Genomic DNA, 19240 nt, shown 5'->3' with positions numbered 1-19240 from the left:
CTGAAGGCTATTTTCTCGCACGGGACGGACTATACTTCCACTGAAGGCTATTTTCTCACACATGACTGGCTCTACTTCCAATGAATATTATTTTATCATAAAGGACAGGCTTTACTTCCACTGAATATTATTTTATCATAAATGACAGGCTATACTTCCATTGAAGGCTATTTTATCATAAATGACAGCCTATACTTTCATTGAAGGCTATTTTATCATAAATGACAGACTATACTTTCATTGAAGGCTATTTTATCATAAATGACAGGCTTTACTTTCACAGAAGGCTATTTTATCATAAATGACAGACTATACTTTCAATGAAGGCTATTTTATCATAAATGACAGACTATACTTTCACTGAAGGCTATTTTATCATAAATGACAGACTATACTTTCACTGAAGGCTACTTTATCATAAATGACAGGCTTTTCTTTCACTGAAGGCTATTTTATCATAAATGACAGGCTTTTCTTTCACTGAATGCTATTTTATCATAAATGACAGGCTTTACTTTCACTGAAGGCTATTTTATCATAAAGGACAGACTATATTTTCACTGAAGACTATTTTATCATAAAGGACAGACTATATTCTCACTGAAGACCATTTTATCATAAAGGGCAGACTATACGAGGTCTGTTCAAAAAATACGCGGACTGTTTGAATTGTACAGCTCCAGTTGGTTCCAGGGGAATCCGCTTGGTGTCGCTAGTTTTGCACAGATCAGCTGATTACGACGCCATTTCCCGATTGCAGATATCTTCATTTGTGTATTAGCTATGCGGTTTTAAGTGAAGTGCGATTTTTTCGTTTGGCAGATTTCAGAATGAATGACCTGAAGGAGCAAGGATTTGCTGTGAAATTTTGTGTTAAACTTGGAAAATCTGTGACTGAAACTTTTGCTATGCTTAACACGGCTTACGGTGGTGTTGCTATGAAGCGTACGGCATGTTTCAAGTGGCATGAACATTTTAAGCATGGTCGACAGTCCATTGAAGATGATGAGCGTCCTGGACGTCCTTCCACGTCAACTGACAACCCACACGTCGAGAAAATCAACACCCTGGTGCGGGCAAATCAACGTTTCACTGTCAGGGAGCTTGCTGAAGAGTGTGGGATATCAGTTGGATCTTTTTACGAGATTTTGACCAAAAAATTGATGATGCACCCCGTTGCTGCGAAATTTGTGCCTCAGAACTCATGAAGTTTTGGCCAAACACTCAATCACTGTTCTTCCCCACCCCCCCTACTCACCTGACCTTGCTCCTTGCGATTTTTTCTTGTTCCCCAAACTCAAAAGACCCTTGAAAGGAATAAGATTTGAGACAATTCCCGAGATTAAGGCAAATGCGACGAAGGAGCTGGAGAACATTACAAAAGAAGCATACCAGGACTGTTTGAACAAGTGGAAACACCGTTGGGATAAGTGTGTGCGTTGGGGAGGAGAGTACTTTGAAGGGGTCCCAGACCTGCAACTTCAAAATAAAGTACATTTTGTTTTATGACGTCAGTCCGCGTATTATTTGAACAGCCCTCGTATTTTCACTGAAGACTATTTTATCATAAAGGACAGACTATATTTTCACTGAAGACTACTGCACTTTATAAAAATAATATTATTTCTAAATTGACAGACTTATTGCAGACTTCTTTTGACATAAATTCACTCCAAGTGTAGGATGTGGTCATTGTTTTCATAACATTGCAAGTTTTTGGAAAAATATAAAAGAAAATGTAGTTCCAAAACTAACTTGCAATACAAGGTTGTAACATGTTATATCAACTACTACTGGGGTGTGATCATGATGGAATAAAAGCTGCTAAAAGAGTTCGATTGATACAAAGGCAAAAGTCTCATCCACACTTCAAAAGGTAAATGAAGAAAAAGTGATAAAAGGTAATAGAAATCTAGCACTTTATATAGAAACAATGAAAACACAAGGAGCTAATGTACACATCTCTGATGTAGAATAACCTCAATTCCATAACAAATTAAGGGGACTTACTTGGAGCATTTGGTAGGAAGAATAATGCAGAATATCTTACCAATAAATATCTGAATCTGGATATTATCACCTACTTTACAATAATAAAAACGTAGTACGACTCTCAGTAGAGTTCCTCATCTCTGATAATATCACCTACTACACAACACAAGAAACGTAGTATTACTCTCAGTAGAGGTCCTCATCTCTGATAATATCACCTACTACACAACACAAGAAACATAGTATGACTCTCAGTAGAGGTCCTCATCTGTGATCTTCTCTAAAAATACCTGTAACTGCATACATCATATATTTTAAATTGAAACATAGTAGATGTGGACCATCACATACCACTGTTTTTAACAGTGTTTTTGTCTGAAAGTGCTACATTTTCTTACAGTTAAAACCTAAATACGTTTCGGAACACATAAATAACTTTTAAATTTAAAAACTTTCTAATGCATGCATTTAACTTCACTGATATCAGACAGCATTGCGTATAAGTATGCTTGGTGTATGTTTATATTTGTTACATCAAATAGTCTTAGTCCAAAATGTTCTACTGCTTTAAGTATTTTACTGAAATGAATAAAAGTTAATTTAAGAATATGTTGTTTGAACAAAACATTTCAAAAGTTAAAAAAAACAAATATGAAACAATCATATATTTAAACCTGTGATGTCTACAAAATAAATAGTTATAAAAATAGTTTATTACTTTAAAAGGCATTCTTATGGCATAATTGTGCACTGCTTCAAACAGAGAACCAATATCCTTTCACTAAACAAACATATACTGCTTTTAACTGAAAGCCAATATCCTTTCACTAAACAATCATATACTGCTTTGAACTGAAAACCAATATCCTTTCACTACAAAATCATATACTGCTTTGAACTGAAATCTAATATCCTTTCACTACAAAATCATATACTGCTTTGAACAGAAAATCAATATCCTTTCACTAAATAATCATATACTGCTTTGAACTGAAATCTAATATCCTTTCACTAAACAATCACATACTGCTTTGAACTGAAAACCAATATCCTTTCACTAAACAATCACATACTGCTTTGAACTGAAAACCAATATCCTTTCACTAAACAATCACATACTGCTTTGAACAGAGAACCAGCATTATTCTGAATTATTTTCTAAGTCTTTTTATCTCTTCAAGAAAGATTTTCCCCTCTTTTTGACAGATGCAACTGATGCAATCAATTGCTTAGATATCCATATTTATGAAGCTATCAATAGGTCAGTAAAGTTATTTTTACATAGCTTTTGTTGACAATAGCAGAACAGTAGTTAATATTATTACATTGGTTTTGTCTACAATAAGAGCCTAGTAAAGTTAACATTAATTGGATTGTTTTTGTCTACAATAAGAGCCCTGTAAAGTTAACATTAATTACACTGGTTTTGTCTACAATAAGAGCCTAGTGAACTTAATATTAGTTACACTGGTTTTGTCTACAATAAGAGCCCTGTAAAGTTAATATTAGTTACACTGGTTTTGTCTGTCTACAATAAGAGCCCTGTAAAGTTAATATTAGTTACACTGGTTTTGTCTACAATAAAAGCCCAGTAAAGTTAACATTAATTACATTGTTTTTGTCTACAATAAGAGCCCAGTAAAGCTAATAGTAGGTACACTGGTTTTGTCTACAATAAGAGCCCAGTAAAGCTAATAGTAGTTACACTGGTTTTGTCTACAATAAGAGCCCTGTAAAGTTAACATTAATTACATTGATTCTGTCTACAATAAGAGCCCTGTAAAGTTAATATTAATCACATTGGTTTTATCTACAATAAAAGCCCTGTAAAGTTAATATTAATCACATTGGTTTTATCTACAATAAGAGCCCTGTAAAGTTAATATTCATTACACTGGTTTTGTCTACAATAAGAGCCCTGTAAAGTTAATATTAATTACACTGATTTTGTCTACAATAAGAGCACTGTAAAGTTAATATTAATTACACTGGTTTTGTCTACAATAAGAGCCCTGTAAAGTTAATATTAATTACATTGCTTTTGTCTACAATAAGAGCCCTGTAAAGTTAACATTAATCATATTGGTTTTATCTGCAATAAGAGCCCTGTAAAGTTAATATTAATTACACTGGTTTTGTCTACAATAAGAGCCCTGTAAAAGTTAATAAGAGCCCTGTAAATTAATTACACATTGGTTTTGTCTACAATAAGAGCCCTGTAAAGTTAATATTAATCACATTGGTTTTGTCTACAATAAGAGCCCTGTAAAGTTAATATTAATTACACTGCTTTTGTCTACAATAAGAGCCCTGTAAAGTTAATATTAATTACACTGGTTTTGTCTACAATAAGAGCCCTGTAAAGTTAATATTAATCACATTGGTTTTGTCTACAATAAGAGCCCTGTAAAGTTAATATTAATTACATTGGTTTTGTCTACAATAAGAGCCCTGTAAAGTTAACATTAATCACATTGGTTTTGTCTGCAATAAGAGCCCTGTAAAGTTAACATTAATCACATTGGTTTTGTCTACAATAAGAGCCCTGTAAAGTTAACATTAATTACGCTGGTTTTGTCTATAATAAGAGCCCTGTAAAGTTAATATTAATTACATTGTTTTTGTCTACAATAAGAGCCCAGTAAAGTTAACATTAATTACATTGGTTTTGTCTACAATAAGAGCCCTGTGTAGTTAATATTAATCACACTGTTTTTGTTTTTTGAATTTTACACAAAGCTACACAAGGGCTATCTGTACTAGCCGTCCTTAATTTAGCAATGTAAAACTAGAGGGAAGACAACTAGTCATCATCACCCATCACCAACTCTGGGGCTACTCTTTTACCAATGAATAGTGGGATTGACAGTAACATTATAATTCCTCCACAGCTGAAAGGGCAAGCATGAGAATGTATTTTTCAGAGAAACAGGTTTGTATCATTTCTTGATATTGGCACGTATGCTGTTCAAGAGAGAACGTGATATCACATGAATATTTGTCACTTTTATTTCCAACTGAAAAGTTCCTGAAAGGAGTAAAATGTTATTATATACACTGTTTACTGAAAAATTGTACTGAATCAGTAACAAATATTGTTATTTATGTTTCATTATTAATAAACTTTAAACCTCCATCCTACACTAAGTTGTAAACATCACATATGACACTATGTAACTGCATTACCACACACAAACCATTCAAATAGAGTGCAACAAAGTCTATATATGGTTACATGTACACTAGCTTTACATTTTGGTCCTTTCTATTCATACAACAACCTCACCTGTTATAACCATCATCTAACCATTGATAGTCACCACTCTCTTGTAAAAAAGAATCGCTGCCAGATGAGGGACGACTTTGACTTTTTTCTTGGTCCTTAAATTTGCTACCTGAACATTCAACTACCAGTGGATCGGAATGTAGATTTAAATTACAATCAGACTGTGGTTGTACAGGGCTGGGTGGAGCTTCTTGATATTCAGAGCTCTCTTCCATAACAACATGGAATTCACCTTTAAATGTACAAAAGATATTTCAAGATATTTGCACAATAGCCAAAATCTAACTCTGATTAAATCATTCATTTCATTGGTAGTTTTGTTTTTATTTGAACTTAAATACAAGCAACCAATCAGCCAGTAGTACACAACTTGTCACTGATAAAAAAAATTTCCTCTTCTCAATAATAACCACAAACCAATTTTTGGTTTACATACATTGAAGAAGCAAAGATCTATCAAAATAAAGCTTACCTTTTTCCAAACATAAAAACACTGTAGTAACTTTAGAATATCTAATTATACAGCTTCCTGTATACACATTAAATATTTTGTTAAGCACTTAGAAAATGTCTGTCACAGACAATAAAAAAAAACACAAAATTCCATCAAAATTCTTTTATGTTAGAGAAAACACCATAACTCATGCCAAAATTGTGTAGTGTTTAAACAAGAGATGTCTTTGAAAATAAACAAAATAGTTCACAAGTTACAAGCACATTAGAATTAACCTACCCTACTTCACTTGTTCAAACTAATTTCCTGTATTTTACTAATACTTTGTTTTCTGTTGTTTTAAACTACATTTAGATAAAACAAGGACAACTTATCAATAAAACGTGAAATGTTTTATTACAAGAAGTGGGAAATCTTGTTTTATCTTTTGTCAGGGTCAATAAAGCAGTCAGATTTAAAAAAAAAAGCAAAAATTATTTTTCTATTTACAACTAGCTATCTACATAAGTGAGAATTTTTTGCTAATTAATAGATGTTGGAGAAAACCTATAAAAAATAATAATTCAATAAAATAAAAATAGCTTGTTATAATCCAAATTAAAAATATTAACAGTATAATTATTAAACTTTCTATCTACATAGTTCTTCAAAACAAAAGTTTCATAAAGTTCTTAAATATATATATATAATACATGTATCCCACTACTGGTCCTTACTTATGTGAAGCAATGTCCAAATATAGTTTTACACCCCCAAATGAGATGCCAGGTACTAAAAATACCAAAGCCATGAGTTACACCCCTTGGAATCTGGCTTAACTAAATCCTAACAATGTTTTCCACGAGTAGGATATGCTCTTGTTAATTTTTACAATAAGTCTTTCATTTTACTTACATGCTCTCAAGTTAGAAACACATGTAGCTCCCTCTCATTGAGTCTAAACAAAATCACAAAGTACATCAACCTGTAACTGATTCAGGACCTGCATAGTTCAGGTTCATTTCGGAACTTTGTTTTTATATTGATTCTACCATATGGATAGCTTATTATATGATAAAGTTTTTATAGAACAGCTATTGCAGTTACAAGCAGTAACTATTTCTTAAAGAAAATTGTTTGCATAGGTAATTGCAACAGCCAAACTCAGAAATATAAAACTAAATAACTGAAAAAATCTTCTGCAAATCATGTGAAGAATTTAATAGAAAATAAATATTATTTATAAGATTGCATGTTATGATTTTTAAATACATCCTTATACAAGTACTACATCTACACTGAAAGCAAAACGTGCTCAACTTAATTTAATTAGAACTGATTTGTTACGAGAGATGTGATTTTATAAAGATTGAGAATTTATTACTGAGTTCAAATATGCAACAAAGAGCTCTGATTATGTTATCAATCAAAAATGAAAACATATGTTACTTATATCCAAACTGTGTGGTTATGCTACTAATAGAAAGGAACATAATGTTACATAATTCTAAAAACAATTAATGCATAGGTTTGTATTCTTCACATAAGAACAAATTATAGGATATTACTTCAGCACAGTTTGTTTATTTTAATTTCTTGCAAAGCTACGAAGGATATCTGCACACTAGCCGTCCCTAATTTAGCAGTGTAAGACTATAGGGAAGGTAGCTAATCATCAACACCCACTGCCAACTCTTGGGCTATTCTTTTTCCAAAGAATAGTTGGACTGACCATCATATTATAACATCCCCATGGCTGAAAGGGCGAGCATGTTTTGTGCAACGGGGATTCAAACTCACAACCCTCGGATTACGAGTCAAACGCTTTAACCCACTTGGCCATGCTGGACCACCAGTACTGTTGAAGCAGATGTTACTTAAAACCTTGTATTTTTTAATATACATAAAGTTAACAATGCAGATGTGCCACATACTCTATGTACGTAGATATACAGTAAGATATAAAAAAATATTACAAGGGTAATTTTGAGAAAGGAAACAGTATATGAGGGGGATACACACATTGTGTCAAAGTACAACTGATTCTTACATTTCTTCACAAAGTCATGAATATACAATACACTCATTAGCATAAATATTTGTTAATTAGATGTTAAATATTAAATATAAAATGATTCTACGAGCAAAGTATGGTTTAACAATAAGCCATATATATATATATATATATCAGTATACAACCACGTGTTAAGGGGAATATTTCTGTTTTATGTATATAATTTTATTACAATATTTTGTGGCCATCACCAGTTAACTATGGTCTACTAAGTGAAATACTGCATGACCATTTTGTTCTAATTTAGTCAATATATAGTGTAACACCTACGTTTTTTATTGAAGTTATTACTTGTTGTTCTCATTGCACAATAAAGCTGTTAATGTCAATTGGATGTTGAATCATTATGCTGTGTTCGTAAATGTGCAATGGCAGATAGTAATGTTATTTGATCCTAGTATTTACACAAACAAAACATTAGGATTAACAAATCAACATCCAATTAACATTAATAGAAGAAAAATAAAAGATGCATTAATCACGTGTACTAAAACCTAATTTCAATGAAAACACAGCTGTAACTCTATATGTTGTCTAAATTGGCCCAAAATACTCCTATATATGATAGTTCATGATGGCTACAAATGTGGTTGAAATATTGTAATAAATGTTAAATAAAACAATCTTCCCAAAAGCTGTAACTAGAATTATATTAAAAGTATACAGTGGATTTATTCTCAACTATCAAGTGGTCATAGTTGTGAAGCATCACAAGACTGCCAAGAACCTTATTTATTACAAGCCCAACATATTTCACATAAAATGCATGTGTAGTATAAGAAAATTCAATTACACATCTTGTTGAGCTGTGATGACATACACAGTCATGTGCACATCACAGCTAAAACCTCTACCATCTTGTTAAGCTGTGATGATATACCACAGTCACGTACACGTCACAACTAAAACCTTACCATCTTGTTGAACTGTGATGATATACCACAGTCACGTACACGTCACAACTAAAACCTTACCATCTTGTTGAACTGTGATGATATACCACAGTCATGTACACATCACAGCTAAAACCTTACCATCTTGTTGAACTGTGATGATATACCACAGTCACATACACATCACAGCTAAAACTCTACCATCTTGTTGAACTGTGACGATATACCACAGTCATGTACACATCACAGCTAAAACCTTACCATCTTGTTGAACTGTGATGATATACCACAGTCACGTACACGTCACAACTAAAACCTTACCATCTTGTTGAACTGTGATGATATACCACAGTCACGTACACGTCACAGCTAAAACCTTACCATCTTGTTGAACTGTGATGATATACCACAGTCACGTACACGTCACAACTAAAACCTTACCATCTTGTTGAACTGTGATGATATACCACAGTCACGTACACATCACAGCTAAAACTCTACCATCTTGTTAAGCTGTGATGATATACCACAGTCACGTACACATCACAGCTAAAACTCTACCATCTTGTTAAGCTGTGATGATATACCACAGTCACGTGCACATCACAGCTAAAACCTTACCATCTTGTTGAACTGTGATGATATACCACAGTCATGTACACATCACAGCTAAAACTCTACCATCTTAAGCTGTGATGATATACCACAGTCACGTACACATCACAGCTAAAACCTTACCATCTTGTTGAACTGTGATGATATACCACAGTCATGTACACATCACAGATAAAACCTTACCATCTTGTTGAACTGTGATGATATACCACAGTCATGTACACATCACAGCTAAAACCTTACCATCTTGTTGAACTGTGATGATATACCACAGTCACATACACATCACAGCTAAAACTCTACCATCTTGTTGAACTGTGACGATATACCACAGTCATGTACACATCACAGCTAAAACTCTACCATCTTGTTGAACTGTGATGATATACCACAGTCACATACACATCACAGCTAAAACTCTACCATCTTGTTAAGCTGTGATGATATACCACAGTCACGTACACATCACAGCTAAAACTCTACCATCTTGTTGAACTGTGATGATATACCACAGTCACGTGCACATCACAGCTAAAACTCTACCATCTTGTTGAACTGTGATGATATACCACAGTCACGCATACACATCACAGCTAAAACTCTACCATCTTGTTGAACTGTGATGATATACCACAGTCACGTACACATCACAGCTAAAACTCTACCATCTTGTTAAGCTGTGATGATATACCACAGTCACGTGCACATCACAGCTAAAACCTTACCATCTTGTTGAACTGTGATGATATACCACAGTCACGTACACATCACAGCTAAAACTCTACCATCTTAAGCTGTGATGATATACCACAGTCACGTACACATCACAGCTAAAACCTTACCATCTTGTTGAGCTGTGATGATATACCACAGTCACGTACACATCACAGCTAAAACCTTACCACCTTGTTGAGCTGTGATGATATACCACAGTCATGTACACATCACAGCTAAAACCTTACCATCTTGTTGAACTGTGATGATATACCACAGTCATGTACACATCACAGATAAAACCTTACCATCTTGTTGAACTGTGACGATATACCACAGTCATGTACACATCACAGCTAAAACCTTACCATCTTGTTGAACTATGATGATATACCACAGTCACATACACATCACAGCTAAAACTCTACCATCTTGTTAAGCTGTGACGATATACCACAGTCACGTACACATCACAGCTAAAACTCTACCATCTTGTTGAACTGTGATGATATACCACAGTCACGTGCACATCACAGCTAAAACCTTACCATCTTGTTGAACTGTGATGATATACCACAGTCACGTACACATCACAGCTAAAACTCTACCATCTTGTTAAGCTGTGATGATATACCACAGTCACGTACACATCACAGCTAAAACTCTACCATCTTGTTAAGCTGTGATGATATACCACAGTCACGTACACATCACAGCTAAAACTCTACCATCTTGTTAAGCTGTGATGATATACCACAGTCACGTACACATCACAGCTAAAACTCTACCATCTTGTTAAGCTGTGATGATATACCACAGTCACATACACATCACAGCTAAAACTCTACCATCTTAAGCTGTGATGATATACCACAGTCACGTACACATCACAGATAAAACCTTACCATCTTGTTGAACTGTGATGATATACCACAGTCACGTACACATCACAGCTAAAACTCTACCATCTTGTTAAGCTGTGATGATATACCACAGTCATCTATACATCACAACAAACTTTACCATCTTGTTTAACTGTGATATTATACCACAGTCATCTATACATCACAGCTAAAACTCTACCATCTTAAGCTGTGATGATATACCACAGTCACGTACACATCACAGATAAAACCTTACCATCTTGTTGAACTGTGATGATATACCACAGTCATATACATCACAGCTAAAATACCATCTTGTTAAGCTGTGATGATATACCACAGTCATCTATACATCACAACAAACTTTACCATCTTGTTTAACTGTGATATTATACCACAGTCATATATACATCACAAGTAAAACCTTTCATCATATGTGCTATGTCTTTAGTTATGTACCTTCATTTAAGAGAGAATTCTCGTTAATACTTATTTGTAACAATTTAATTTCAGCCCAATAAACAATGTAGTTTAATGGTTAAATGAGAGGTGTTTTATAATAAAAAAACAAAACACTACTGTGGTCAAATGTAAATAAAACCTAACTAAAGATAACAAGAAAATATAATATATGAAATTCCAATGTTCCTGTAACATAAAATATAATGAAGAAATGGGAAGACAACTTAGGAAATAAGAGAAATGGACACAAAAACAGTATGTTCTGTAATGACAGAATTCTGTGATTTGTTTTGTGCTATGTCAACTGGGATACTAAAGTTTGAATCAGACAAATTTTATAACACTGAAATAATTTTTCTACATCAACACAATAAAATCTTCACTTAGTAGTCTTGGGCCAAGGAATCAGCAAGTTATAACTACCATTAATTAAACCCACACTCAGTCACTATGCCAATCAGGACCAGGAAAAAACAACCAGTCACTGTACATTCATCTCAATCTACCTGGATAATATAATACACTTGCAGTAACATGTACAAATTGACCTGAAGATGAAAGACAGAAGACTCTCCAAATGCAATTGAGCTGCATAACTGGATTGTATGTTAAATATGTTTAAGTGTTTCTCCAATGGGTAGTAGTCACTCACTTCAATATGGATGGATACTCTGTCTAAACTATTCAAAGTAACAGTTTAAGATAACGCTACAAGATTCACTGTTTTTTTTTTGTTGTTTTTTTATAAGTTGTGAATTAAATATACAAAACATCTTAAAGAAATTAACAGATTTTATACAGAATCTTGAAAGGATTTAAAACTATGTATAGTACACTTTTTATTTGAAAGAAATTTCCATACATCAAAAGAAATACAAGAATTTATGTGTCTAACAATGTGGTATCTGTAATCAGAATGGATGTTGGAGTACACTGTTTACTGTTTAAAAACTAATTTACTTAATATTTCCAACACAGTTTTAAACAGTATTACTGCCCTACTAGTGACAATATTTTATGGATAAGTCAAAATAAGTCAAGATATAACAAAATTAAAAACATTCTCACCACAGTTAATCCTTCTAATTAATATATTCCTCTCATATTAAGAATTGCATTAGAAATAAATTCACTGTTTGGGACAATATTTTTTGACCTAAGTAAATATATTACTATTTAACATCTTCATGGAGTATTTTAACAATGAACTGCTCCTGTCAATAGAAATTACAAAGACTGCTTAGTTTTAATGTTTAGATAATGTACCTACATTTGACCACACACAGTGGAAACACTCATTAGCTTCAATGTTTAGATAATAAAACTACATTCATCCACACACAGTGGAAACACTCCTTAGTTTCACTGATTAGATGATGAATCTACATTTGGTCACACACAGTGGAAACAGTCCTTAACTTCAATCTTTAGATGATGAATCTACATTTGGTCACACACAGTGGAAACACTCCGTAATTTCAATGTTTAGATGATGAATCTACATTTGGTCACACACAGTACAAACACTCATTAGCTTCAATGTTTAGATGATGAATCTACATTTGGTCACACACAGTACAAACACTCATTAGCTTCAATGTTTAGATGATGAATCTACATTTGGTCACACACAGTACAAACAGTCCTTAGCTTCAATATTTAAATGATGAATCTACATTTGGCCACACACAGTACAAACACTCCTTAGTTGCAATGTTTAGATGATGAATCTACATTTGGTCACACATAGTACAAACAGTCCTTAGCTTCAATATTTAGATGATGAATCTACATTTGGTCACACACAGTAGAAACAGTCTTTAGCTTCAATATTCAGATGATGAATCTACATTTGGCCACACACATTAGAAACACTCCTTAGTTTCAATGTTCAGATGATGAATCTACATTTGGCCACACACAGTACAAACACTCATTAGCTTCAATGTTTAGATGATGAATCTACATTTGGTCACACACAGTACAAACAGTCCTTAGCTTCAATATTTAAATGATGAATCTACATTTGGCCACACACAGTACAAACACTCCTTAGTTTCAATGTTTAGATGATGAATCTACATTTGGTCACACATAGTACAAACAGTCCTTAGCTTCAATATTTAGATGATGAATCTACATTTGGTCACACACGGTAGAAACAGTCTTTAGCTTCAATATTCAGATGATGAATCTACATTTGGTCACACACGGTAGAAACAGTCTTTAGCTTCAATATTCAGATGATGAATCTACATTTGGCCACACACATTAGAAACACTCCTTAGTTTCAATGTTCAGATGACGAATCTACATTTGGCCACACACAGTGGAAACACTCCTTAGTTTCAATGTTTAGATGATGAATCTACATTTGGCCACACACATTAGAAACACTCCTTAGTTTCAATATTCAGATGATGAATCTACATTTGGCCACACACATTAGAAACACTCCTTAGTTTCAATGTTCAGATGATGAATCTACATTTGGCCACACACAGTGGAAACACTCCTTAGTTTCAATGTTTAGATGACGAATCTACATTCGGCCACACACAGCAGAAACACTCCTTAGTTTCAATGTTTAGATGATGCATCTCATTTGGCCACATTTTTTTTTGTCAAAGGTACACATCAGACTATCTATGAATAGATGAAAAGTCAACTAGTCAACAACATCAACTGCCAACACTTGGATTATTCACCTCATCAAAGAGAAAGATTTGACCACTCTTATAGGGCATCTTCATACAGAGCACATTTCTGCAGCAGCAACATGCAAACCATAAATATCAGAATTCACTGACCAGGAATGTTAACCTCTAGGCTAAAGGTTAACCTAGCTAAACAAAGGCATAGATGGAAAATTTTTTAGAGCAGCATCGACTATCTTTACTGTAGTCACAAATTCTGAGGAAGAGGGTACCATATTGAGAAGCATATCTTTTTTAAAATATATAGAACAGATGAATTCTCATGTTATAATTTATTTTGTATTGTCACAAAGCTATGAAAATATCTATCCTGACTTCAGTGTTTCCAAGAAACTACAGAACACATACACATGAACTCATGAAAACAGATATAGAAATTAAAAACACCTATATGATTTTATCAATCTCAATACCTTATACAGTTGAGTTTGAATTAACATTTCAAAAAGAAAAGTCTCTTTTTAAGAACAATAACAAAACAAGAACAATGATCCATAAAACTATTACTTTGTATTAAGTACAACATAAAAATGTCAGTGAAAATGAATTTTTAAAGTCACTGATAAATACTTTAACATCATTTGAAACAGTCCAACTTCAAATAAGTTCACACAGGAAGACAAATAATATGTTTACAATGTGAACCTTGTAAAGTTTATATGGATAACAAGAATCACTTCTAACACAAGACATTCAAAAAAACATTTTTTTAAACACAAGTAATTATAACCACTGAAACAATGTTAAAGACTATAACAACATACAAAACAATGAAATACACATAAGAATGTTTCATGTTCATTTATCTCCAATGGTCACTTTAAACTGAACTGTTTCTTAACCCTCAGAAGAATTTCACATCTGGTATCACAAAAGCTACGTTACAAGTACTACAGTACTTTGTAAAGGGTTTTTAATAAAATATAGGTTAAATACATGTGCTTTTCTTTTACCTGTTTAATATGATATTGTGTTCTTTTTAATACTGTTTTACTTCAGCATTTACCATCTTGGCTGACTTAAAAATAAAAATAGGTATTGATAAAACTGACTGAACGTGGACACAAAACTACTTTTTGCACTGCTAAATCAAAGACTTCACAGATATTGTGAACATTTACATGTGTAAATCTACATAAACTTGCAAATAAGAATTATATTAGTGCTTCCATTTCTATAATCCTTTCTATTTTACCTTTATAATGAAAGTTTCAATTTCTCTATAACTTCACACATGTACCTCTTCCATTACATTCAGTCTTCCTGTTTCTACACAGCTGGTTTCTTTCTTCTGTAAGTAATTTTCTATTTACTTCTGACATTTTGGGAGATTGTTTGTTATAAAATAGTTTATTCCAGAACTGTTGTTCTCTTTCACTTAAACCAGGTGTTATTATGAATAACACAATCAACTTTATGTGCCACTTTGCTCACACCAGGTATCATTGTGAATGATACAGTCAACTTTATGTGACACTTCACTTTCACGAGGTGTTATTGTGAAAGACAGTTAACTTCACGTGGCACTTCACTTACACGAGGTGTTATTGTGAAAGACACAGTTAACTTCACGTGCCACTTCACTTACACGAGGTGTTATTGTGAAAGACACAGTTAACTTCACGTGCCACTTCACTTACACGAGGTGTTATTGTGAAAGACACAGTTAACTTCACGTGCCACTTCACTTACACGAGGTGTTATTGTGAAAGACACAGTTAACTTCACGTGCCACTTCACTTACACGAGGTGTTATTGTGAAAGACACAGTTAACTTCACGTGCCACTTCACTTACACGAGGTGTTATTGTGAAAGACACAGTTAACTTCACGTGCCACTTCACTTACACGAGGTGTTATTGTGAAAGACACAGTTAACTTCACGTGCCACTTCACTTACACGAGGTGTTATTGTGAAAGACACAGTTAACTTTATGTGGCATATCATGTATATCACTCAACATCCCAGAATCAAACTGGCAAGTAACAAACGCTCCTTATAATGTGTTGTCATCTTTAAATCATATTACAGATATTATTACATGCTGATGTACTAATATTTTACACTGTGTTGTATAGTTGCATTCTATCAAGCTTTGTTTAATGTAAACATTAAACTAATGTTGACAGCTAGAATAGAAAGTCTGCCAGTCAATCTCACCCAGTCAGGGATCCAGGAACTAAGCAGCACCCTTGCAAGTTTCTTCACTAAAATATACAATCAATAGTGCACCAAACCCAGAATGTTCCTGTTCACAGTTCAGATTTCATGCAAGAATTGAGCTTATTAACTATTCATGGGTTTATCAAAAACCCAAAGTGTGTGTAAAATGGCTACCATATTCACATTATAGATGAACATATAATATTAAATATATTTCTCGAATAAATGAATAACATTTATTCTAGGGGTATTGTTCACTTTCATTTATATCAAATATTATTAACCTTTGATTTAATGAATGTTTACCAAGAATAAAAGTAAAATATTTCTTATCACAGAGAATTTTAATGCTATAATTATATATTACATCTATGTGTAAACACACCAGGAGTCAGAAAACATGCATCTCACGAGCAGGATGTTCTTCTGATAATATGTGCTACTTTTATTACAGCCAGGATTCTCCAATTAGACTTTTATTGTATTTTAAAAATTCTTTTATATATATACACACAGGGTGTTCAGAAAGTCACTGTGCAGTTTTGAAAGTAGCAATAACAGCATTCATTCAGTCTATTTCAAGTCAGCAGCTGATAGCGGTGTTTAGAAACAAAATAAGAAGGATCCAGGCCTATATTGATGCCAACAGGGGTCACTTTGAACAATGTTTATAATTGTCAGTCATATTGAAACATGTGTCTGTTAATAAATATATAAGTGCACAGTGACTTTCTGAACACCCTGTATTACATATAGTGACACACCGAAAAAAAAATTAGTCTTCAACTAGTCAAAGATTCATATACATGAAATAAAGAAAATTACTTGGAAATATTTTTAACAATAAGGAATATTTAAGTTTAATTACATAATTCATGAAATATTTTGTAAAGTATAAGCCTCTAGCAGTCTGAATTTCTGTCACAAGGGGATGTATTTTGAACTTACGAGACTAGCACTAGATCATTCACGTTTTAACACGTTCTTCAATTTTAAATAAATTAAGATTGGGTACTGTACCATTATTCACAACTCGTATAACCAAGTACTATCACTTAAATTGGAAGATTGTGTATTCTAGTATCGTTTTCAATAACAAGTGTGTTTTTTAAAAAATATTTGTACGTTACTTAACTCAGAATAAACCACTTACAATCTGTATGGTCTAGGAACGCTATACTTGCTCTGGAGTACAAGAAAGTGACGACGCCCGGAGTACCAGTATCACTTCTGTTATCTAAGCCTCGTACTACACAATAATTGTCCACATCCTTCATCTTTCAGCTCTGTTATACACCTGACATTTAGTTTGGCACTAAACATCACAACCTTATATAAAAGAGTGAATGAGACAAAAGGGGGTAGTTTAGTGGGGGGAAGACAACCGAAATGAATCCTCTAACCCAACAATACACACATGCTCATGTAAGCGTCAGTTCCAATACTCTAAATGCAATGGCTGAACAGCGTCTGCGCCGAAGCAACATTTGGTCAATACAAGATCGCGACACGGGAAATCTCGATGAACAGGTTTTAAGCGGAGGCGAAAACAACAGAAGCGAATGAGTTTAACGGGGAAAACCACGAGTGATCGCTGAAACCACAATAGTGAATACGATGATAAAACAGTAATGAGTAAAAAAAATGTGATATTTTATCGTATCTTATCATACAGATCCACTATATTCAAAGATGAGAACCATTATTCTACACGCAGCAGACTACAAATATTTGTTAATTATAATAATTAATTAATGTAACGCTCAAAGTGCATTACAGCATCAAAGGCTTATTTATTACGTTAATAGCTTATGCACGACAAAAACATAAGATATGTAAATATAGTTGAATAAATACGAGAAATTAGCCATATTTAAATTAGTTTATTAAAACTGTGTAAATGATACAGGTTTAAAACACAACTGAGTATATACGTATGTTTTCTTACGGCAAAGCGACATCAGGGTATCTGCTGTGTCCATCGAGGGGAAACGAACCCCTGATTTTAGTGTTGTAAGTCCCAAGACTTACCGCTTTCCCACCAGGGGACGACAATTGATAGTTATGTAGAATAACATCACTTCAACTATGTAAATCAAACTGAAAACTACGATTTTCAGAAAAAAAAAAAAAGTGTGCTTTGAATGGTAATATATTTATTCTCATTGTACAAAAAATAAGCAATATTAAACAATTTTAGTTTATTTTGTGGATATAATTTTCAGTATAGTTTACGAGAAATCACAATGTGTTGTTTTACTTCTAATCGTCATAACGTTTGACATAAAAAATACTAAGTTACATTTTAAACGTGGACTCCAATGTGCCTGACGTTAAAAAAGTTTAGCTCAATAGACGTAAAATGTCTAAAATGAGTAAATATTAACGATTGAGAAACTTTACAAACTGTTTAGAAACAAGGCTATATTGTAAATACAATAACCAATGAACCATTAAGTCAGTGTTCAGTTTGTTGAGTGCCAGCTGAAGTGAAGAAATCACTATAAATATAAAATATATCCAGTTCCACATCAATTGGTTAGACAAGTTTATTTGCGCGTTAGTCCTAGTACTGTTATCAAATTTAAGTTGCATTCGAAAACGTTAATTGTGAACCAAGACTAAAAATACAACTACAGACAAATTATAGTACTTGTAGTAGTCTGTATCGAATTTAAGGAAGAAATAACACAATTTGCTATACTTATGTATAGTGGGATTTGCAATGTTTTTGCTAAATTATTTAAAATAACCCATCCATACAAAGAATGTTAGAACAGTAGTGAGATTATTTCAGTTTAAATGGAACACCAAGTAAAATTCAGCGTTTCCAACAACCTAATGAGGTGAAACAAGATTTACTGGAGTAAACTGTTAAAGAAAATCAAAAACAAAGATATAAACTTTGCATAAAAAAACGACAGGGCATTAAATGAAAAGAACATGACAAGAGCTTAAAAAGAAACTCACAAGGTAAGAGGAAGAAATATAAAAGTTAAAAAAATG

General features: G+C 33.2%; 1 protein-coding gene across 4 annotated transcripts in view; it reads right to left on the bottom strand.

Moving 5' to 3' along the window:
* LOC143249951 (uncharacterized) overlaps window positions 1-19240 on the bottom strand; it is a 147931-nt gene that overhangs the window by 60944 nt on the left and 67747 nt on the right. For 2 of the 4 annotated variants that reach the window (XM_076500584.1, XM_076500583.1), the window contains exon 2: window positions 5279-5510. In XM_076500584.1, the coding sequence (XP_076356699.1) occupies window positions 5279-5493 (215 nt within the window). In that variant the 5' untranslated portion in view covers window positions 5494-5510. Of the gene's footprint in view, window positions 1-5278; window positions 5511-16619; window positions 16642-17387; window positions 17732-19240 lie in introns of those variants that run through there. The other 2 variants (XM_076500582.1, XM_076500585.1) reach the window with 2 other exon arrangements.

Source organism: Tachypleus tridentatus, chromosome 4 (assembly GCF_004210375.1).
Source record: "Tachypleus tridentatus isolate NWPU-2018 chromosome 4, ASM421037v1, whole genome shotgun sequence".
Classification (NCBI taxonomy): domain Eukaryota; kingdom Metazoa; phylum Arthropoda; class Merostomata; order Xiphosura; family Limulidae; genus Tachypleus; species Tachypleus tridentatus.
This window is presented reverse-complemented; position numbering and strand designations above follow the sequence as displayed.